The 24,172-nt window shown below is 39.0% G+C and overlaps 2 protein-coding genes and 1 long non-coding RNA gene across 3 annotated transcripts in view; 2 read left to right on the forward strand and 1 right to left on the reverse strand.

The window, feature by feature from the left end:
- LOC141575979 (uncharacterized) overlaps positions 1-10,792 on the reverse strand; it is a 173,752-nt gene extending 162,960 nt beyond the window's left edge. Inside the window, exon 1 of the long non-coding RNA XR_012504114.1 lies at positions 10,697-10,792. This is a non-coding gene — a long non-coding RNA (uncharacterized LOC141575979). The remainder of the gene's footprint in view (positions 1-10,696) is intronic.
- The window catches only part of ITGA1 (integrin subunit alpha 1), a 149,229-nt gene continuing 125,562 nt past the window's right edge, over positions 506-24,172 (forward strand). Inside the window, exon 1 of the mRNA XM_010966304.3 lies at positions 506-639. Within this exon, the coding sequence (XP_010964606.1) occupies positions 579-639 (61 nt within the window). The 5' untranslated portion in view covers positions 506-578. The remainder of the gene's footprint in view (positions 640-24,172) is intronic.
- Positions 664-13,990, forward strand: PELO (pelota mRNA surveillance and ribosome rescue factor). The gene is made up of 2 exons (XM_010966303.3): positions 664-13,087; positions 13,356-13,990. The coding sequence occupies exons 1-2, from the start codon at positions 12,362-12,364 to the stop codon at positions 13,785-13,787; spliced, it is 1,158 nt and encodes a 385-aa protein (XP_010964605.1). The 5' UTR covers positions 664-12,361; the 3' UTR covers positions 13,788-13,990.

The following is a 24,172-nucleotide window of genomic DNA, read 5'->3' on the forward strand; positions in this document are numbered from 1 at the left end:
CCCAGGAGAGCAGCCTCCCCTCAAGGGCCGAGGAGCCCGGCACTTTGAAAGCGCCCTCCTTGCACAGACCTGGGGAGAAGCGAGGGGTGCGAAGGCGGGGCCACTGGACTGGCGGCGCTCTCTCTAAGGTCCAGCCCTCGCCCGCCTTCCTACTACCTTAGGGAGTTGGCACGGAGAGCCGGGATCACCCTCGCAATGAAAGGCAGATGTCCCTTTAAGGTTTGCTTCGCAGCCCGTGGACTTTAGCCTAAACAAGGACCCGCGAAGCTGGCTTTATTTGTCCATGTCTCGGACAGAGCCTGGGAGGCTGCCAGTGAGATTTCAGAGCCCGAGAGCGCGAAGGGTAGGGCGATGTGGCAATCGGTCTGGGATGTGAAAACTGTGGAGCGAACCTAGAGGCACTGGTCGAAAACACAGGAAATCACTCTGCTGCAGCTCCCGGGCGCCGCGGCGGACGGGCCGGCGACGGAGACTCGCGGAGGTCGCAGTGGCCCAGCGCTACGCGGATCCGCGCTTGGTTTTGCCGAGTCCTTCCCTCCGATCCAGCGCGTCCCTCGGGCGCCGCGGCCGCTCCGGCCATGGCCCCTCGACGCCGCGCCAGCCCAGGGGTCGCTGTCGCCTGCTGCTGGCTCCTCACCGGTGAGCGACCCTGCTTTTCTCTGAGCATCTCCTGCGCGCGGGGCTCGAGGCTTTAAGTGGGGAGGGAGGCACGCGGAGCAGCGGCCCAGAGGGGAGACGGGAGCGCTGACCCAATTTCGGGCGCTCCAGGTAGTCTGTCTGGGCAGGTGGGAGGACCGAAAGCAGTTTCCGCGTTTGGGTTTTGAGATGAATTACTTTCCATGCCGTTTCAAACCCTCCACCCCAATGGCAGGCGGCAGCAGTGCCGAAAACTTTACAAGGCGGAATTGACTTTTCAAATTAAAGTTGTTTTGGCAATATATAGTATTTTTAGGACTTTGGGATGGCTTTTCCCTCTATCTACCTATCTATCTATCTATCTATCTTTCTCTCTATTTATTTATTTATTTATTGAGGGAAGTAACCTGATTTATAAGCAAAGTTCCTACTTTCAGGTTGCTTAAGAGTAGGCATTATTCACTTTCAAAGTATTTTCTGCTACAGAACGAGGAAAGGGAAGAATGAAATGCAAAATTTCCACTTGTCCCGAAATGATGTTTCTGTGTTAGCACAGAGGAGGAGGAACATTTTGAAATTGAAGAATAGTCTACACTTACTTTGTAAATATCACAGAGACTAATTTTTAAAATGCAAAATACAGAATTGTTACTTGTGCATAAATAGGTATGTTTTAAGGAGGGACTTAAAAAACACATGAAGATGCAAAGTTATATCCAACTTAGAAAAAAATGTTGAATCATAGCATTTTTCTAAGAGTTTTTCAAATGATTAACCCCTGCTCAGATTGTTTTTTTTGTTTTGTTTTGTTTTGTTTTGTTTTTTTTACACCAGTTACTGACTGAGGTGGGGAAGTTGCAAGGGTGAAAGAAAGAGAAGACAGATGGGGTGAAACTTTGTGTGAAAGAGTAACAGTTTAATTAATGATTGGCTTTAGCATATCATCAATATTCAGTCATTCAGTGTCTTTACTGCTGGCATGCTTTTTAGTACCAGTTAATTTAGCATTTTATCATTAAAAACAAGGGTGATCCTGCCAGTTTAGCCTGGCTTAGATGACCAAGCATTGCTAACTTTCATTAAGATCTCTTAGAAATGGGTTATTTTTTCCCAAAGCGATGTGGTGTAAAGAGAATTAATGAGCTATTTGCTTTTCGTATAAATATTTTCTACTACTCAGGAAATGTCCAATAATCCAAACAGTGGCAACTTCTGAACAGCTTTACAGCCAGTGAATACTTGAACTTCTCAGCCACTATCACTACCCTTTACACATATTTGAACTATGACTCCTCTCCAAATCAAATTTTTTAGGTTGTTTATATTTTTGTTGTTGTTGTGCAAAATATGAATGGCTTACTAACTACTCAAGTTGTACTTTTTTCATTTTTACCAAATAAGCAGTCACTAACATAGAAATGATCAAATGAGGTTTGTATATGCTCTAAAAAGACAAGAATGAAACTTGAAAAGATAGAGGTAAACAAATTACAATTTCAGATACACACACACATATATATACTTTTTTTTTAAGTTCAGCTACTCTTTTTTTTTCCCATACCTAAAACAGCCACAAGTTGCATACTGTGGGTTTTCTGCAACTGTTGGGGGTAATAAACCTTGCTGAATCCACGAAGGGACTTAAAGGAAAATAGTGCATACATATTTCTAAGTTATATTTAATTCTCTTTTGTGTGTGTATATACTTATATTTATATCTGTACACATGTATTGTTTAATCATATTGAAATTTATAATTTAACAAGTTATTATCTCAGAATCATATGTGCTATATTTATGCCCATTTTACCACATAAGAACATGAAATCTGACTTCTTCCTTTCCATCAGTGGTTACCCTGTCAATCATCGTTTTGTCAGCTTCCTTAAGTCCCCAACTAATCTGGGGTCTCATCACCGTACCCACCCATGCACACTACTGTAGAGCTGCTCTTCTTGTCTTCAGTCTGAACCTAACCTCTAATCCATCTTCCTAAAATGTAATTTTCATTATATCTTAGTCTTTAGTCACAACCTTTGGTGGTTCTTTGCTGTCTTTCAGATAAAATCCAAAAATTCTCAACTGACCTTTCAGGGTCTGCCTTAATCCAGCACCTTGTATTTCCTACTACCCCGTATCACCTTCTTACTGCTGTTGTAACAAACTGCCACTGCCAGATTTACTGGCTTAAAACAAGAGAAACTTACTATCTTACAGTTAAATAAGTTAGAAGTCTTACTTGATTTACTTAAAATCAATACATTAGTGAGGAGACATTTCTTCTGGAGTCTCTAAGGGAGAATCAGTTTCCTTGCTTTTTCCAGCTTCTAGAGGCCACCTGCATTCCTTGGCTTGCAGCTCCATCCCGCATCTTCAGAAGCAGCAAAGTAGCACCTTCAAATTTTTCCCTGTGATTCTGCTTTATCATCACATCTTCTTCTCTGACTCTGACCCTAATTCTGTCTTCCTATTAAAAAATCCTAATTATGCTGGGTTTACCTAGTATAATTTCCCCATCTCAAGATCCTTAATTTAATCTAATCTGCCAAGTCCCTTTTGCCATAGATTCTAGGGATTAGGACATGAACCTATTTGAAAGCCCATTATTTCTGCCTCTAAACATGAATAGCCCATGATAGACAGTCACATTTCCTTAATTCCCCATACTCCTCATGTTCATTTTGCTACTGTGCATATGATCTTGTTTTGTGCTTCTAGAAAAGCACTGCACCTTTCTTTCTTACTACCCCCTGCCATCTAAACAAACTCACTCCAGTCTTCAAAGCTGGGTTTACATCACAACCACCACCTACTCATAAACCATCCTGGTAAACTTCCCATTATATTCAGAACGGTCTTGTATTAGCTTTCCCCAATATTTAAGAAGGATTCATCAAGAAAGATGCCCTTCTCCATGTCCAAATAAAGTACCAGCAAAAAAAAACTAGTGGCACATATAAAGGATTTAACTGAAGAAAACTCTATAAAGGGGCTGTTTGCAGAAGCGTTTAAAGGAATTGACAAAAGATGGTGCCACACCTAGAATAAGCAATAGTGGGAAGAAAGCACCTGAAGCAACAATGAGGGGAAAAGCCATTATCATTTCCAGGCCTGAGAAGGTAGCAGTGTCAGCTTGACTGTGAACTCTGGCTATGGGAGGAGAGCCATTGGACAGGAGCTGTGGCCATAGGACGAGGAATGCAGTGAGTGCCAAAGTTGAAGCCCAGCAGGGAGAAAGCAGGGGAAATGAATACCCCTCCTTTTCCTCCTACAGGCTAATGCCTTGCCCAGTCATCCACTGGCCAAGTTCAAATGGCAGAATTCAAACTCCCAGGGGACAAAGGTCAAGACAAACAATAACAGAGAAAAACGAGCACAACTTATTGCTGAAAGGCACATATTTTTTTGAGAACGTATTATGTATGAGGACCTGTGCCAAGAACTTTGCATATATTACATTTTAATCTTAAAAAAGGAAACTTCTGGAACTATTATCCATATTTTAGAGATGAAGAAACCAAAATCCTAAGAGGCTCATTTGTCCAAAGCCACACAATTAGTAAATGGCAAAGCCTGTATTCAATTCAAATCTCTCATGCTCTGAAATAATAATACATATAAGCTGTCTAAATGTAAGCCCATTTCCCTCTTGCTCAACCCTCAAAATGTTAAATCCAAGCATAAATGTTTAAAAGACTTTGATAAGGATATAATTTATGATGAAGTGAGTGTGTTATTTTCATGACTTTTAGGTATACATGAAATTAGATGATTTTCCTCCCTACATTAATTACAACTCAAACAAGACTACTATCTCTGGTTATTAAGAATAAAAGTATAGAATTACCCCTAATCAAGTTAGATGTCTCTCCTCCCTAGAAACATTTTAGTTAGCCTACAAGCAGAAGTCTCCTTTTGTGATTTTTTTTTCAATAGGCAAGATTTCCTCTTCTAAAAGAAGTCCAGTGAGGTGATGGCTGAATATGGAAGGCAGTCAGCCACTTACCATAACAAAGAAATGACCTCCAATGGCACAAAATAGATTGATAGGAACTACTAAAGACAGTGAAAATATTTATTCATTATGATGTCTATAAAGGCAGCAATAAATTCATAGGAGTTCTGTTTATTTGTTTGTTTGTTTAGTAAATAGGCAATGACAGTAGCAATAAAATATAAATGCCAAACTAGTTTGCCTATTTTTCTTCTCTGCTGTCATAATGCTATTTTGATGCATGAGCTCTTGGGCCACAACTTTCAACTGTTGATCTTACTTCATTAGATGGATGCTCTTCTGCCTATGTTCCAACAATTCAATCCCACAAACTTCCCATCAGATTCAGAACTTGCTGAATTTTAATATGCCCCTTAAGTATTTCATAAAATAAAGGAGCTCATGTTCAAAATATATTCAGAAAAGCAGGCATCAAAATGGCTATTCTTTATCTACACTGTTCTTCTGTTGTATGACGTACACAATAGTGTATCTGAATTCATGTTAAGAAGTTGAGATGAAAGATATTTGGAACTGCTGCCACAATGTTGAAGTCAGAATATTCAGAGTGGTCTGTGACTGGAGAATTGTATTCGCTCTCAAAGCAAGTAAAGTATCAACTGATATAAATGAGCTGAATATATTCCTGTCCTCACGGTTACTGAGCTTCTTTCAGCTCCTCTCTTGTGCCAGCTCCTCTGAAGTCTCCGGGCCTTTGCATAAGCAGTTATACTGCTACTGATGCTCAAGTCCCCATATGAATGTCATTTCCAAGAACTCACTGGCGTAGATTAGACCCCCTCCCCCACAGACATGTATGCCTCTAGCACTTTCGCTTCTGTAACATCCTACACATTAAAATTAAGCATCTAATTGTCTGTCTTTCCAGCTTGCTGTATGCTGTGAGAGTAGGGTCTTTGACTGTTTATTACCCTTGCCATCTAACAATAATAGGTCCTTGAAAATTTGTTATTGAATGAATCACGAAAGAACAGACTACAGACAAACTCATAAAATACTTAAGGGGTCAGATTGTCTCTTTTAATTACATCCCTACCTAGAATATTTCTATCTATTCATATGTATATCTAACTGAATGAAAGAGACCATCAGCTCAATGTGCTATTATTTTATGTACTATTAAGAAAGAAAAGTACTGCCAATCCAATTACAATTGCTAAACTGTTAGATGCCTCCTAGTTTCAAGAGATGAAAATATACATCTTAAAATTATAATAAATACCTACATGCAATTTTCTATCACATTTCTTTGTATTCTTTGCATCATAAGATTTCAAGTACACTCCTTCTGGAAACAAAGATATGAACATTTCCCGCTAGTTCTCTTCCAGAGCCAAGTTTATATCTGATTCAGGGGATAACTGCTCCCCTAGCACCAGCAGCCTTACCAGATCCCAAGAGCAGAGCTTTCTCAGAATACTCTACCTTTAAAAGGAAGCTTCAGGAGAAAGGTGACAATCAAGTTATCAAAAAATGTTCTAGTTCACAGATCAACTCCAGTTTTAACAAGCTCTAACATTCTGTCATATTGGTGGTTAGTGCTAGGGCTATGTATATGTGAAGGGACCTAATTTGTATCTAATGTCTTCTGTAATTAAAAGGGAAGATTAAAAAGTCAACTAAGTCTTAAAAGGAGATTAAAATATATGCACTGGTTGATGTTAAAAATTCACTTCATGTGCAGAAACATTAATATCGTTTTATCCAAACAGTAGAACTCTATATACAAAGTAAGTTACAAATCTGAATTAAAAATAATTGTAATTCAGATATTAAAAGGAGTGAAAGTAAATGCTTTTTTTGTATGAATTATCTGAGATCTGCTGAAATAAATGCAAATTCTTAAATCTGAATAGGACACGTAAATCACATTAGAACATCAAAAGATTAAGAAGAATGGTCTGCACATTTTATCATAAATCCTATACTCAATACAAATTACAATGTATTTTTCAAAATTACTTTATTAACTATATACTTTTTAGTATGCCAAATACTACAATTTGAAAATACATGGGTATTGACCAGTCCTTAAAATTATACATTTTATTGTAATATTTTTGGTAAAATGATCCTGTACTGTATGGAGATAGATACAACAGGAATGCACACACTTTTGTTGATAAGATTTTGTTTATTTGGTAGGAGGTTTTGTATTGTTTTGTGAGAACTGCAAGTAAGTATTTTTAATCACAGGAAATTTAGATAGTAAGCAAGTGAGTACAGCAGTTTCCTTTAAAAAAAACAAAAACAACAACAACAAAAACTTTCTCTCTCCCCTTTTGCCTGAATTAGCTGAATAATCCTCCCTGTCGTCCACTAGCTTTGCTTGTGTTGATCACAGCATTTTTGTACAATCTGAGGTTAGCACCATTCTCTCTAAATAAACTATTGCATTTACCACTAGATATTCATAATCAGAGCTCTGGCTATTTATTTTATAAAGATCACTTTCCAAACATGCATAATAAAACTAATTGTTATTATACATTATTTTAAAACATTATAAAGACCTTTTCTCATAAACATGTGTTTAAAAAATAATCATTTTCTTATCCACACATGGATATCTCAAAAAACTAAAACAGGTTTATAAAACTTAAGAGTAATCTTCTTTTTAAATCATTAGTAACATTATAAAACAGAATGTGATTTCCTCATTTTAAAATGTCAGTGAGACAGACATGGAAAACAAACTTATGGTTACCAAAGGATAAAGGGGAGGAAGTGATAAATTAGGAGTTTGGGATTAGCAGATACAAACTACTATATATAAAACAGATAAATAACAAGGTCCTACTGTATAGCACAGGGAACTATATTCAATATCTTGTAATAGCCTATAATGGAAAAGACTCCGGAAAAAATACATGTGTGTGTGTGTGTGTGTGTGTGTGTGTGTGTGTGTATTTATTTATTTATTTATATTTATATATATTTATATATATATACAGCTGAATCACTTTTCGGTACACGAGAAACTAACACAACATTGTAAATCAACCATACTTCAATTTAAAAAGTTAAAAATAAAAAAGGTGTCAGTAACAGATAAGTCAAAAACTTTCAATTACAGGAGAACTAATGACCACTCATTCTTTCACATAATTACAATTATGTACCAGTCATTGTGCTGTGTTCCAGGAACACAAAGATAAATAAAAGGTAGTGTCTGCCCTTAAGAAGCGCAGAGTCTGAAAGAGGCAATAGACAAGCAAAGAAGCAATGATTCAAGAAGCCCCCTAAGCAGAGAAAGGAAAAGATTAGGTTTGTGATGTTGGAAAGTAAGTCTGCAAAAAATACAAGATGAATACAAGAAAATTTACACAGCCCCTACTATTTAAGGGTCACTGTGCTAAGCACAGGATATTCAAACAAGGGAGCTCATAATCCCTGCTACTGTCACACAAACCATTTCTAACATATTATTATAACAGGAAGAAAGATTGTGATCCAGTTTACCATGAGGCACACACCCCACTTCATGCAGCAGAACTAACCTAAGGTTTCCCTGGAAAGGAGGTACCAGTATAAATAAATGCACCCAACAGATCATGTATCAGTCAACTCTACTGAACCCGTTATTTTTCCAAGGCTGAATAATTATGATCATGTTAAAGTGAGCCCTTGCCCCTTCCTTTGTCTGATCCAGATCTCTAACTTCAATCCAGGCATTCTTAGAGATTTATAATAGTACCTTGTATGTTTAGAGAGTTCTACAATTTGTGAAGTATAATCTCCAAATGAGACAGGCAGACAAATAATCTTATTGACAATTTAGAATAAAAAAGAATGAAAGAATGAAAAAGGTCAGGTTTATAGAAGTTAGGGGACTTATCCGAAGTTGCTAAAATCTAGCTAGAAAAGACCATAACTCAAGTCGGCTGACTCTTGGCATGCAAGCATTAAACTTAGTTATCAATCCTTTACCATTAAAATTAAAATGGGCCTTTAGGAAGAATTGAATTCAAAACTGAAAATAAATGTGTCAGGGTGAGATTATGGATATTGTTTAATTTTTTTGTAATACTGTTGCAGCGTAATTCTTACAATTAAAACAATTTTAACTGCTGAATTCAATTTCCTCAATTCTTAAGTAGAAGAAACTGAGTTTCAAAGAGACTGAGTAGTGCCAAAAATTACAGTGAAAAATAGTTGACAGGGTAAGAATTGCAATCCAGGATACTTGACTTCTAGTCCAATTCTCTTTTTCAGACACTAGAAGTATATCAAAACAACAAATTGAAAACTTTTGGAGGAACAACACTGACTTCTTTTTCTTCTGGTGAGATAAATATAAATAAAAGATTATAGGAAAAGTAGATATAATTAAAGTTACTGATATAAAGGCTTCAGCCTTCAAAGAGCCAATAAATAAATATGAAAGTAGAATTTACAACAACATAGCTAAATAGTGGCGTTTTTTCCTCATGATTTTGCTTATTTCAGTAAAGACTGAAAATACCTTATACTGTTACGTATCAAATCACTACTATATCCAAAGAAGTTTGAAAATAAGAGGAATTACTTTGTATGTCAGGTGAACTACAGTTAATAACAATATCAGTGTCTTAAGAAGTATCTGTAATAATATTAAACATAGTTGCCAACATTTCACATGTGATCCACTCAGCTTATCATTCATAAATGACTGTCTGGTAGGTGCAAAGGACTTTTCATGGGACAGGGATACAAGGATGAATCCACCCAGAGTTCAATAAGAAAGAAAAGATATGTACTCCAATTAATATAATGCATGGCTTCAAATGTGAGATAACATTTTCGTTCGTCCTTAAAGATAAGTAGGATTTACAGAAACTTGAGTGAGAGAAAGTGACATTTTTAAAAGAGAGAACAGTGAGGCAGCAAAGAAGAAAGTTGCCAAAACTTATGGGGAACAAAGACTCCCCTCACAGGGGAATACAGGCAGCTGTTGGGGGCGGGTATGTAGGAAATAAAGCTTGTAAAGCCATGTCATGGGAGCCCTGAACGCCAGGGAAATTGAATTTTGGCTAACAGGGAATGAGAACCCCAAATACTCAAAAGTGTAATGGCTGGTCTAGAAAGAAAGACTAAGTTATAACACAAAGTCTGGGAGAAAAACACCTGCTCATTCAACAAGAAGCTCAAGTTACTAAAAAAAAAAAAAAAATTCTGTTACAGGTGTTTCAGATCAAATTGTAATTCTGTGAAAAATTTTATAGGATGTTCAATCACTGAAGGACATTTGTATTTAAAAAGCAGCCCAAAGCAGTTTGCCTCATAATTAAAAAAGAACCACAAATTCAACAGTCAATATGGATTTCCCATAGGTTTTCAATGTAAAAATATGTGTGTATTTTTCTAAAGTAGACTATTAGATCTTTCTCAAATTATAATGGTGACCCAGGCTCTGAGTGGAAGTAAAACTATGTTAAAAATAACGTAAGGATTTTTTTTTAAGTAATAATAGAGCAAGGGACCCTTCCTTTCAAATCCTCTAGGTTGGTTCCTAAACTGTGAGCCTTTCCTAACGTGAAAGTTAAGAGGAAACAGCAGTGAGTAACAGCACATAAATTCTAAGGTTGCAGAGATTTCAAGCATCCATAATATAGAATTGTATTAGTGGAAAGAGAAAGTGTGGAGTTAAGGAGGACTGAACTTGAATGCTAGTTATATGATCTTGAATACATTTCTTAACTTCCCTATAATTCATTTTTTTTCATCTATAAAATGAGGATAACAAATATTTACCTTATAGGCAAGGATGAGAAAGCATAGGAAAGTACCTGGTGAATATTCAATAAATATAGCTCTTGAATAAAAGCCTAACATTTATTAAGATCCTACTGTGTGCCTATCACTGTGATTCTGTGATACTGTACATACAAAGGTGATCAAAGAGTATCTTAAAGCACTGCCTCCTGTTTGTCTGTCTGTCTCTGTCTGTCACACACACACACACACACACACACACTCCCTCCCTCTACCAATTAAGAATTCTTCTAGGTTAACAAGCACCTTTTAAAAAGATACACATCCTTTGGAGACATAAGCCATACTTACACTTTAGTGTGATCAGTTCCTTGCTCAGTGAAAAGTTGTCGGGTTCTCCTGGAAATAGAAGAAGGGAGTCTAAGTTAGGAACTTTGTGAGTTCCTCAGTATGATAGGAAAGTAGGGAAGGAAAAAGGGCGGAAGGAGGTAAGGGGGGGGGGGGCGAAGAGGAGAGGCCAAAAAATAACAGTTTTAACTTGCTCTAGAGCTATGGAGGAGAACTTTGTGTCCCCTGACAATCTCTGAGGAAGTTGAGACGAGTACCAAGACTTGTGCCAAAGTCAGATTGCTCCCTTTCATCCCTGTCTCCACTAGTTCGGGGTGGTAAACTTCCCCTTCAGTGCCACAGAGAGGAAGACAGGAAGGAGAATGAGATTTGTGTCCTCTGCCCTCCAACCCATCTTAACTCTCAAGAAAACTTGGGTGGCCTTTCTCTATTCACTGATCCTTTTAAGAGGCAATCCCCACTTCTCAAACTCCCCTGTCTCCCCTTCCCCACAAAATGTTAAGTGACTTAAGAATTTTCTTTTAAATCAGTTCCGTAGCTATTCTGTAGGGATTGGTCACAGTAGATTAGTTCTTCCCCAATTCCCCTATCCTCAGCTCTCAGCTCAGCTTTGACAGTAAAGATCCTGTTTTCTAAACTACTGCGACCCAATCCCCACCCTAAACACTTCACAGGCTACCGCGCTGCCCAAAGCTGAGACTGCCAACCTTGGATTCTGGAACTCTCAGGACGTCAGGTCCACCCAGGGGTAAATTCCACAGATGGTTTCTTCCCTCTCTGGGATCAGTGTTCTAAAATTTGGGTTAATCAGACCGTGCAGACTTGGGTAACTAAGCACAGAAACAGCTGGGCACGTTGCTCAGAGCCCAGACCCAGCGTCACCAGTCGCTCTTAAGAAACAGCTTCTGGACAAACCGGCTCCAATAGGTGTGTAGCGTCTCTGTGCGGATAAGGCAGGAGCAAAGCGGAGCACAGTTGGACCTTGAGGACAAGTCTGCACCTTTGAGAGTTCGTTTTACTTTTCTAGTATTTTTTCCAGTTTTGAAATTGGATTTATCCAGAGGGAGAACGGGTAGAGAGGCAACTAACTGCACTCAGGTGAAAAATACATGTATTTGCACTCACAAACTCCCCAGATTCTTCACAAACAAACAGGGGTGGAAGAGAAAACTTAGGAAGTCCACGTTGAGCATTAAAATAAAATTCGCTACTAAGGATTCCGTGCACTTTCTTTAGGCGGTTTCTTCTTCTGGAAACACCTCCCGGCTTAGTGCGCCTGCGCACGCGCACGCTGCGGCCCCGCCTCCCTCCTGGGGTCGTAAAACGTACGCCGCGCGGCCGGACGCGGGCGGCGCATGCGCCCTCATTGCGTCAGCCTTTCGGTCCTTGCCGGCGGCTGGAACCGCGGCGTGGAAGGTGTTCGCTGCGTTGTCTCTCGCGCCGGTTTGGCGCGGCGCGCCCGGAGACCACGAAAAGGAAGGGCTAGAGTAAGTGCTCCCCCTGGCCGCTTGAGTCGGGTATAGAGTGTTTCCTTCCCGCCAGGAAAGTGCCCGTGGGAACCGGACCCCGCCCCCTTCCCGGCCTAGACTTCCTTTCCCCTCCCTATTCCTTTCCCGGTGGGGACCCTGTCTGTGCTTCTTGTTCTGGCTGTGAGCCCCTGCCGAGATCATGAAGCTCGTGAGAAAGGACATCGAGAAGGACAACGCGGGCCAGGTGACTCTGGTTCCGGAGGAACCTGAGGACATGTGGCACACTTACAACCTAGTGCAGGTGGGCGATAGCTTGCGTGCCTCCACTATCCGCAAAGTCCAGACCGAGTCCTCCACGGGCAGCGTAGGGAGCAACCGGGTCCGCACTACCCTCACTCTCTGCGTGGAGGCCATCGACTTCGACTCTCAAGCCTGTCAGCTGCGGGTCAAGGGGACCAACATCCAAGAGAATGAGTATGTCAAGATGGGGGCTTATCACACCATCGAGCTGGAGCCTAACCGCCAGTTCACCCTGGCCAAGAAACAGTGGGACAGTGTGGTTCTGGAGCGCATCGAGCAGGCCTGTGACCCAGCCTGGAGCGCCGATGTGGCGGCCGTGGTCATGCAGGAAGGCCTCGCCCATATCTGCTTAGTCACTCCCAGCATGACCCTCACTCGGGCCAAGGTGGAAGTGAACATCCCTAGAAAACGGAAAGGCAACTGCTCCCAGCACGACCGGGCCTTGGAGCGGTTCTATGAACAGGTGGTCCAGGCTATCCAGCGCCACATACACTTCGATGTTGTAAAGTGCGTCCTGGTGGCCAGCCCAGGATTTGTGAGGGAGCAGTTCTGCGACTACATGTTCCAGCAAGCAGTGAAGACCGACAACAAAGTGCTCCTGGAAAACCGGTCCAAATTCCTTCAGGTAAAACAGTCTTACCCAGGGATAATTAAGAATGGGCAGAGGGATTTGTGTAAACTGCTCCGAAAGTTTTAAATTGACTGGGATTGTAAGTGAGATAACGAAATGAAAAGAGAACTGTTAAAATACGTAGCAAATTTATATAGTAAGCTTCTTTTAAATCTTTAAACAAATGAAGCCTTATCGGTGCTTTTGACTTGAGGTCACTGTGGGCTGATTAATGGGTGCCCTAAGAGATTCTTTTGTCTAACTTTTATAATTGTGATTCTAGGTACATGCCTCCTCTGGACACAAGTACTCCCTGAAAGAGGCTCTCTGTGACCCTACTGTAGCTAGCCGCCTTTCAGACACTAAAGCTGCTGGGGAAGTAAAAGCCTTGGATGACTTCTATAAAATGTTACAACATGAACCTGACCGAGCTTTTTATGGACTCAAGCAGGTGGAGAAGGCCAATGAGGCCATGGCAATTGACACATTGCTCATCAGCGATGAGCTCTTCAGGCACCAGGATGTAGCCACACGGAGCCGGTATGTGCGGCTGGTGGACAGTGTGAAAGAGAATGCAGGCACTGTTAGGATATTCTCTAGTCTTCATGTGTCAGGGGAACAGCTCAGCCAATTGACTGGAATAGCTGCCATTCTCCGTTTCCCTGTCCCTGAACTCTCTGACCAAGAGGATGATTCCAGTTCTGAAGAAGATTAATGATTGGAACTTAAAATTGAGATAACCTGTATCTCACTTGTCAGTGTTACATTTTCTCAGCTGCTTTGTGACAGAAAGCTGCAAGGGTGGGTGGCACTTTGTGATTCTTACAGGGATTTCTCATGTATTTGGTCACTAGGTGTTTTGTGGTTGGCAGGACTTGTATTCAAGCTAGACAATAAAAGGAAATAATCTCCAATAATTTCCATGTATTATCATCTTTATTGGGATAATTTTATATGGGAATTATGAATTATTTGCAGTACTTAGAAACATTTTGTATGTTTAATAAGATTGCCAGTGTACTTTCGGATAGGTCGTAAAATCCCATACTGCATGCTTTGAAGTAGTATTCCTTAGGAAAAGATTTTTAATATCTCATTATCTTCAGCTCTGATTGTTTGTTAAATTCTGCCTGATGTTCTTACACTGGATTTTTTCATGATCCCTTTTCTACCAATTTCTCCCACATTCCATTTATTCTTTATTTTTAAATTTACCTGCTGTTTTAAAAGATAGCTAAATAATTAGAAGACTTTTTTGAAGACAAGTTTAAAATGCGTTTTTCTTAAAATACTTGTTAAACCTAGAATTAATTATGTTTGCTTTAGAGGAGCACCTAATCAGTTATTTTTAGGTCATAGAGCTCTGACCTGCTAAGGAGTCTTAAGATAATCTATTTGAGGGGTCTTTATTTTTTAAATGAGGCTAAGGTATGTGATTTGCTTGTCATGTGGCTAACTAGTGACAAACTTGGAAGTGGTTCCCCATTCTGGACTCAAGTTCTTTGCACCGTCATACTACTTATGTATTCATTTTTTGCCTTATCATAGTTATACTTAATGTCTTGTATTTGTGTGTACTTTTACATTCTTAACGAATTTTCTCTACAGCCTATTTCATGGGTGAGAATGCCTGTTTAGAAAGTGTTAGGTCACATCATTAATATGGGGCAGTTGACTTGTACTTCAACTCTTTACTATAATTAGGGAATTTCTGCAAATACCTGAGATATTAAAATATTTTTCTTAGATATTTTTATTGTGCATTTCTAGGAGTTAGGGTGGGGGCTTTGAAATGTAATTGCATCTTGACCTTTTGCAAAACTCAACTTAGCAAAATAATTAGGAAAGTCCTTATGAGAAAGAGGATAATTCAGTTTGTAACTCCAGATCAATGGTGCCTGCTTCAAATAAGGAAACTAGGTAAACTTTTACTTGGTCTTTCTGTGTCTGGGCCTTTCTCCTGGTATAAGTGCCAGATTTGGGGATTGTTTTTTATAAACTTCCTAACTAATTTGAACTTTTTAAATCAGTAATTAGGGGTAGACACTCCCATATACTTTAAAACCAATTTTTATATATCTACTTCCTAATCAAAAGAATTTAGATTGTCATTTCATTGTAATTTCATGAATATTTAACTTTAAGATATTAAAAGTATGTTACTAAATAATTCAGTAGGAGATGAAGTCACTAAGATTCTCAATGTTAGAACCTGATTGATAATGCATCATATCTTCAGTAAAATTTTGGAGATTTGCAGCATCTACTGCTCACCATCTGTGCAGTCCTGGCTGTCCCTAGCTCTGTTATCTACAGTAATAGAAACTAGGGGAAATCAAACCTTCAGATACATCTAACCAATAAATTTTAAGGCTCAAATTTAGCTGTCTGTTAGCCTCACCTTGGGAGCTTTTAAAACTCAGCACCCTGACTGGATCCCGGACTAAATAACCTTGTACCCCTAGAAATGCTTTTGCTGTTTTTTTAAGCTAACATAATTCCAACAGGCGTCAAGGCTGGGAACCTTGATTCCCACCTTGCTATTCAAAAGTGTGGTCCATGGACTGGCAGCATCCACTGAGAGCTTGTTAGAGACTAGAATCCAGGGCTAGACCCTAGACCTAGAGAATTGCATCTGTATTTTAACATCTCCAGTTAACTTCTGTGCATAATAAAAGCTAATAAACACGGACAATAGCTTATGCTCCTTGTGCTAGTCAGGCTCTGGCTAGGGTTGCCAGCCACAGAGAAAAAGATTTGAGTTTTAAGATTTTTTAAGAGAGCTAACTGCCAATATTCAGTTAAATTATCCATAAAACTAAATGAAAGCCAGTTTTTGGTCTATAAAGGTTTTCAAATGTCTTTAAGAACTCCTATTTTTAACAACTGCATTTTATACCAGTACCGTTATCAGGAGTATAAATCTTCCTAAATGCATAGGTGTAAGTATCAAAGTAGTGACAGGAGCACAGAAAATTAAAAATTAATTCAAATAATTATTTTTTACTATTCACTAAAAAAAAATGAATCATAGGTCTTTGGAAATCATATACAGTAGTTTAATTCCAACTGCTATTCCTTAATAAGGAATGACTGGTAATAAATGGAAACACTATCAATAACATACCTTTGGAATTAATGCAATGTTCTGTAAGTTTCCATTTACTATTAAGTGCTTGTTGTAAACAAAGATTGCTACCCTAGCTGGGCTCAATAAATAATTTTGCAATTTGTTTCATTTTGCTCCACATATGATACATATAAAATTACATTTTGCATAGAATTACATTTTGCTATTCCTGGTCTCCCATTTATATGTTAAATATTTGCTAATTTTATGTCTCGATTCTTGATTCTGGACTTCACTTTCATTACTTAGTATACAAGTTGGATCTTTTTCCTCCCGGATGCCACTGGAGTAGCCACTGGAAAGCTAATTTTCTTTTATCTGCTTGTTTTCCTTCACTAACTTTAGTTTCCTCTTTTAATCCCTAAACCAGCTTTCTGGAACTGAAATTCTCTGTGTTGCTAGAAAAAAGTACATAGATGATGTGTCTGTGTGAATTCCCCTAAATAGAAGCTGTTGGTTGGGAGAAGACTATTGCACTTTCAAATCAGGTGGTTTTCCAAGCAACTAAAACTGGCTGTTTGTGTTCAGTATCAGAATAGATTGAATTGCATGTTGAAAAGGGGTTTCTGAGGGTTTGAGGAGACAGAAGTGCTTTTGCCTGTGGCCAGAACTTAGATATGGGGCATCCTTATTTATATTACACCATCATTAAAGGTAGTACATTTAATTTTATCCACTTATTTTTTAGTTTCTATTTGGACCAAGTACTGAGCTGGATTTAGGAAAGAAACATGTAAACAAATCACTTACAAAAGTAACTTGGAGAAAGTGTAAGAGGGCACAGTGTTGTAAGGGGTCACTTTAGGTGGAGCTTTATAGAGCTAGAGCCAGTAAGTTTACTTAAAATGATAAACCTGGAGACATTATCAGGCAGAGGAGGAGAGCAGGGCAAGTGTGTTAATCACATTAGACCCTCTATGCCACAAGAAAAAATGTGGGTTCGACCTTAATGAGAAACCCTGAAGAGCCTGAGCAGGAGAATGGCATGGTTAACTGCATTTCTCAAATTTTTATCGCTGGCAGCATCAAGGATGGATTGGAGGAAGCAAGACTGGAGGCAAGAATGCAAGTTAAGAAAATACTTACTGGAAAAATGTAAGAAGAAAATGACAACAGCTTATACAAAGTCAGTAACAATATTCCTTGCAATTAGAATGAAAAGTCTAGAGGAGACTTTAGGAGATAGGATCAAAAGGACTTGAGGCTGTTGTTCAGAATTATGGAAGGAGTAGTCTAGGGGTAAATCTCAAAACGTTTTTTCTTGCATGGTGGGCAAGGTGATGGCATAATTAAGAGGCAGGAAATAGAGGAAGAGAAGATGGCTTGCAAAGAAAAACAGTAAGTTCAGTTTTGAATCTTTGTTTTGAAGTGTCTGTGGGACACCTGGAATGCTTTTCCACCAGATTGCTCTATGCTCACTTCCTTACTCCTTTCCAGTTTTTTGTTCGAAAGTCACCTCCTCCTCAATAAGGTCTTCCCAAACCAGTCTCTTAAAAAATGTAACTTCTCCAAGTTTCTCTTCCCTTCCTTGTCTTATTTTTCTCTGTAAAGCTTATTTCCCTTAGTCGTTTTGCTAATCATCTGTCTAGAGCATAAACTCCGCGAGGGCAGAGATTATTGTCTGCTAGGTTCACTGCTGTATCCCCAGTGCTAATAGCGATCCCCAGCACAGAGTAGATGCCCAAAACATGTCTGACTGAATGACTGAATCAGTCTCCATAAGAAAGTCCCCTAGGCAACTGTGCATACAGGTCTGAAGTTCAGGAAAGAGCCAGGTGGCTGGGGATAATTATACAAGAGATGTCACCGTGTAAGTAGACCTGAAATCATGGAAGGGAAAAAAAATGACCTAGGAAGAATGAGTAAAACTAGAAATAACAGAGGGCTAGGCACCGAAGCATAGGGAAACAGCAATATTTAATTTCTTTAAATTCTATTTGACTCCATTATCTATATTATAACAAAGCACAGGTGTTTATACATGTCAGCAGTCAATATGGTCATATAATTGTTTCTTCTCCTATACATTTCTCTAGTATATTAGAGATACACATGAAGAATAGCTGAAGTGTTGAGTTCATAGAAAGTTGAGATTTAAATTCTTAAGATAAATTTCTAAGTTTGGGGGTAAAAAAGTCAAATTACTTTTGTATATGGTTTTTAAGCAGATCTTAACATATATGTATATTTACAAATTTAGTATATGAAAGGCTCCAGTTTTTTAAAAATAAGTTATATTAGAGGGTGATGATTGAATTTATTAAAAGACTTTTTCCGGGATTCCCATAGTATAGGAATTGTTAGCAAGCTCTGTCTCATTCAGGCCTAAGGGCTGCTGCTTTAGGGCCCTTAGCCCTTGTGCTCCCAGTCCTAATGGGCATCTTTGATTTCTGTCACCGCTTCCTCTTCTCTGTCTACAGAACCACAAATGTCAGAATTATGGCATAAATCTTGCAAAGTTATTAATATCTTTTAAAAATTGATTATGATCAGCCCATCATTTTGTTGATACACATTTTTCAGTAAATAAATTGCCACGTAGTGAAAAGCAACTAAAGTGAGGATGTAAAGAGAAGGTAAAAAAAGAATCAACAATTTCAGATAAAGTTTTTAAAACCCTAAATAAAATAGTTTTCTTCATATTGATGTCAGTATATTTAAACTCAGTGCTGTGGTTCAGTTTCTGTATTTTAAGAGATGCAGTAGTTTAGAAAAGTGCTATTCAAGATTTTCTTAATGTATTGTGTTTATTGCTGATGACTTTTCAGTTTAGAAGTTTAGTGCAAACATGTTACTGAAAACCCAAAATGATTTCTAACGAAGTTGAGATGCAAGTATAATATTTTTGTGTGTCAAGGATGCCTTATGTAGAAAAGATTCGAAGTCAACAAAGTAGCTAATTAAGATGTTGAAAAGTAAGATCTATAGTAATGGTACAGAACAATTTGAGGAATTACTTAACATCATTAAGTAGCAGGTAAACTTCACTAGAAATAGAAAAGAAATTGGCTAGGTTCAGGAAGGAGATAGTTAAATTAGAAAGACTATGAAAAAGCATTGGCAAAAGATAATTGTTAAGCTGCAGTGGAGATGATAAGATCTCATCCTGTTTCTTTGTATGGCAAGAAGTCTTCCTTTTTAGAGAGTGTTTGATACAGTATCACTATCTGTATTCTCATCTGACTTTTAGTTCTTTATAGATAGAGATAAAGGGTTCTTTATAGATTTCCAAGTATACCAATTGAAATCCTATTTATTTTGCAGTATTTCATTTCTCTATTTTAAGAAACATTAGTATATTCTGTTGTGGTAAATAACACTGGGAAAGAAACTGGGATGTTGTGAATTTAGTCATTTAAATTTAGGAGAAGCTAATGTGTTTCCATGAGGAAAATCAATTTTTGTTGCAATACTGTAGTTACATACATATTTGAGACTATCATTTTTGCCTTTGACAGTGAATATTTTAAATTCTATAATAATTGGCGTCAATATAGGAAGGTCTTACATTTCTAGATGCCAGCTGCTAAAGATTGTGACATTTATGATGAATTGTTGGGATTTGGATTACCAGTCTTCTTTTAAGTTTCCTTTCCTTTATCCCTTAACATTGCCCACATTGAAATCCCATTGTTTAGAATGCTGGTGTAGTGGAAATGCCTGTTTCCTATAATGGAGGAGACCTGGACGACTTAGAGCTTATTTTGATTTAGACTGTAGGCTGCCACATTTGGTTCCAAAACACTCAAAACTGAGGTAGACAGTATCTGCGAGGCAAATAACAGGAGAAAAATGTCTTTGCAGCCACATTGCCTGGCCCTGCACAGGGTTGCTACCACTGCCCCAACTCCAGGGGCAGTGCCTATGAAGGGCTAAAAATAAAAGTAACCATGTGCTTATGAAGGGCCAGACCTATGGCAAGTGCTTTAAAAGGAATTATTTGATTCTTTGAAGAGCCCTGTGAGAAAGGTTTATCATTACTATTTTCAGATAAGAAAACTAAAAAGAGATTAAATAATTTGTCCCAAACCACATAGCTGGTGGCTATGATAAGGTGCCCAATCAAGCAACTCCCTAAAAAATATAAGAATGTCAATTCATTCCTCCATTTTCTGTTTGGAATATGTCAGATGTGCCTAGAAAAATCATCTGGTAACACGAAGTTTTATATAATCAGCCAAAGTTAATGCAACCCTTTTGTCTGTTTTTTTAATTTACCTACCACTGTTATTTTTCATCTCATGAAAAGAAAAATCAGGAACTCAATCCTGTGGCCCTCTAATCCAGCTGGAATATAGTTGAGAATTAGAAAGTATACAGAAACTATTGCAAGTCTGTGTGTTAAACCAGCCCCTCAAGCCCTTACTCAGAATCTATTTATTATTCACCCCAAGTTTTAGCAAGCTTGTTTAAGAAAAAAGAAAAAACTTTAAGCACCTTAATTAGCAGGAACTATGCCACCCTTGAGTATGCAAAAATGAATTAAGAAATTTGTCCCTTTAATCAGCAAATTATCGAGGAGAGATGACTACAAGTGGCCAAGCTGACAGGGAGGTGACTGCAGTGAGAAATGACAGCTCAGATGGAACCTGAAGCCCCATCAAAAGAAAAAAGGCCGGGGCTTAGAGTGTTCCGCCGGGGCCTGAGGACATTGCTGTGTTATCGTCACTGGTGCTCATATTGATGAAAGCATTGAGTGACATTTCAGTGCATTACATTCAGAAGTGAAGGAAATACAAGGTAAAATCATTAAGAGGTAGTGGAACCTGAAATCTTTAGCTATCTGCCGGACCTGGAATGACAGTTCTGGATAGCCAGAGTTTTACAATACCGTAATAGTCTCAATAAGAGAACATAAATAATTGCTGAAAGATGAATACTTGTTAAGGAATTAAAAAAAAAAAAACCCAATAGATTTCAGTTGTAAAATTTATTCAGAGGTAGGAGTTTCTCTGACTTCAAGTCTAAGTTCCAGAACTTTTATGTCTGGAATTTTTCATCAAGTCCTAGTGTAAACATCCACTAGAACTTTTTGTTTGACACCAATGTGAAAAATTGCTCTGTGGATGTAAAACATTTTAATCTTGTGTTTCAGCTCATTGATCCTGTGACCATAATTTAGAGTTTTTTCTTCCTCTCCAAGTGTAGTGTTGACAATGCTAGAAGTCTTTTTTTCTTCTTCTTCTTCTTCTTTAGATGAGGTGGAGAGGAAGATTGAAAATACACTGCAGTACATGGCTCTGAATTATTTAGAATCATAAAAGGTTAATGCTGTCAGGAAACTTATATATCATTTGGCCTACTCACTTCATGATACAGATGTAAACTGAGGCCCAGAGAGGGTTGGCAACTTGATCAAAGTCATACAAACGAGTTTTTCTAGGGCGCACATTCCTGTTTGATCCATCCCATTCCAATTTCTTACTCATCTTCTTGTCATCAGTGCATATTGGGAAGTGGTTGGGGTAAGTGAGCAAAGAATTATGTGGGATTCTAAAATGCCTTAAACCCTCCTTATTTATCAAATAATTCTTCATCTTGGGGCAAGACCATGTCTCTCTCAGTGTCACTGAGATTCAAACTCAGCTTTGAAGTCCGGTTTTCCATTCTTTGAAAGACTGTTCATTTTCTGCTGGAGGAAGACTCTGCCCCCTGTCTTCTTCTGAGAATCATTTCATTCTTCTGATAACCATTTACTAAGTACCTACGATGTGCCAGGCACTCTGGCAACCCTCAGCAATACGAGGCGAATAGAGGAGATCACAGTCCCTTCCTTCCAGCGAGGCCGGGTGGGGCAGACAGAAAGCAAGCAGTCACAGCACTGCAGGTACAGGAGTAAGAACTGTGCAGGAATCTGGGAGCTTGGAGGGCGCGCTTAACTCAGCCTGGCCTCACTGGGGAGGTGTGTCAGAGCTTAGACTGATCAGTTCCAGAAGCTCACACTGATCTTGCATTATTTTCTAGAGAAATGAGGCAAAGGGAACTGAGAGCATTTTGTTCAAATTTACTTGGTAACATTTTTTTCTTCTAAGTAGTGGTCCCTAAGCTCTCTAGATGTTAAATGTTTACAGAAAAGAGTCAGCAAACCTGTGAAGAAGAGACATCATGGAGGAAGGAGGTTATGTTGCCTCCTGTCCTCAGAACTGACAAAGGCGTCAGTGGACTCAGAAATACAGACCAGGGACCCAGACTGAAAGGAATGGAGAGATTCTGGAACCTTTGTGTTACCCATGTTTTGCTTATCTCCTGTTTCTCTCTCATGACTTAACAGCAAAACAATTAAACCAGAAAAGAGAGCTTGTTGCTTTTTTTAGGACAGCAAGGAAGGGGACAGAGAGGGAGGGAGCATGGGACATTATGTCCAACTCCACAGCCATTCTTGGGAAAGAGGATGTGCAGGGTAGAGTGGGTGGTGGTGACCACCTCAGGGAAAGGGAAGCAGACTTCCAGGTCTGCTGTCCGGAAGGAAGTGTCTGGAGCTGGCCTGGGCCTGCGGAAAGCGTGGAGGCTAAACAGCAAGAGGATCTGGGGTCGTTTCTATCTCTTTATTCATCATTTTATCCTTGGTATGAAATTCAGGGAAACACCCTTCATAAGCAATAACCACTCCTTTCTTAAGTAGTGGATTTCACTAAATGGCCAAGACGGATTGGGTGTGGTAGAAGGAAAGGAAGTTTTCTGCAGAAGGGAGAAAAGAACACAATATATTTTATGAGGAGGAATGAACTCTGGGAATAGTTCTCTGCCCCTTTGTGTCTCCAGGGTATTCTCAGCCTGGGTGAAAGGAAATGGAATAACGTGTGGAATGTGGAGAAGTGGGAAGAGCTGAGATAAAATTCTCTGCCTCATTAAATGTAGTCAATTATTTTTAAGAAAATGAGTCTGTTATCACTAGAGTCACTCTGGGCCTAAGTCTCTGCTAGGACTTAACAAAGCTTAATAAGAGTTAGAATTTTTCCTGCCCTTCCGGGAATCATTTTCACCCTTAGCTCTGGCTTCTACACTGTCTGTAGGTCACAGTAAAATATAGTGGGAAATGGTGTGAGTAGACAGGAAATGTGGAGAAGACCCGGCCTTTTTATAATTGTTTAGGGTAGATTTACAGCTCTTAGCTTTGCATCTGATGCGTGGGTTCACATGATGCCCTTCTAAATGAATTAGAAACTTTAATTGTCAGAATCAAGAAAGTAATACAACCAGATTTTACATTTGAGACTATAAAAAGGATGTTGCACACTAAAAGTTACTACGTAGTTTACATGCTGTTTGCTCCAGTTACCAAAGATTGTATATAAGCATTTGCAGAAACAGTGCATTTCTGAATAACTGAATCACAGAAGAAATCAGCCAGGCCATTCTCAAGAGGACGCTGTGGCTGTGGCAGGGCAGGCACGAGAACGGGCCTGGGAATCAGATCAGGATGTGCCCACGCCCTACCAACAGGCTGTGTGACAGGGAAATCATTTCATCCTTTCCAACTTCCATGTCTTCGTCGGTGGAAGGAGAGAAGACGGGTGGCACTTGACTTCATAGTCGCTCTTGCAGATCCCTGGTTCTCCTTGCTGCAGTAGCAATAACTGCTTGTTATTTTTAAAAGTCGTGTCTTCCCAGCAGAATAAATCTTCAGTGACTCTCAGGTTTAAGAAGAATCTGTTTTGCACCATATTCCAAAAGCTGCCAGATTTGGGGTTTGGCTGACTGCTAAGGAGCACAGCCTGCTAGGAGCAAATTCCAGAGCTGAGGGTCAGTTTTTGGAATGCTTTGCCAAATACTCCCATATTTTCAAAGTTGTTGGGGGCCTTTAAACTTGAACATTAGGGGAGAGACAGTTCTTTAAAACACTTTATTAATAGGAACACAAAATTTCTGAGCTTTACAAATATTTTTAATAGTTTGCCACATTCCAGTGACAACGCCAAGTTGCACAGTCCTGCCACTTTCCTCGTTGTATTTTCCTCCCCTATCAACCT

This window comes from Camelus bactrianus, chromosome 3 (genome assembly GCF_048773025.1).
Source record: "Camelus bactrianus isolate YW-2024 breed Bactrian camel chromosome 3, ASM4877302v1, whole genome shotgun sequence".
Lineage (NCBI taxonomy): Eukaryota > Metazoa > Chordata > Mammalia > Artiodactyla > Camelidae > Camelus > Camelus bactrianus.

Coding starts and splice junctions, on each gene's coding strand:
- PELO (XM_010966303.3), top strand. CDS start 12,362: ATGAAGCTCGTGAGAAAGGACATCGAGAAGGACAACGCGGGCCAGGTG. Junction 13,088..13,355: donor ACCGGTCCAAATTCCTTCAG/GTAAAACAGTCT, acceptor TTGTGATTCTAG/GTACATGCCTCCTCTGGACA.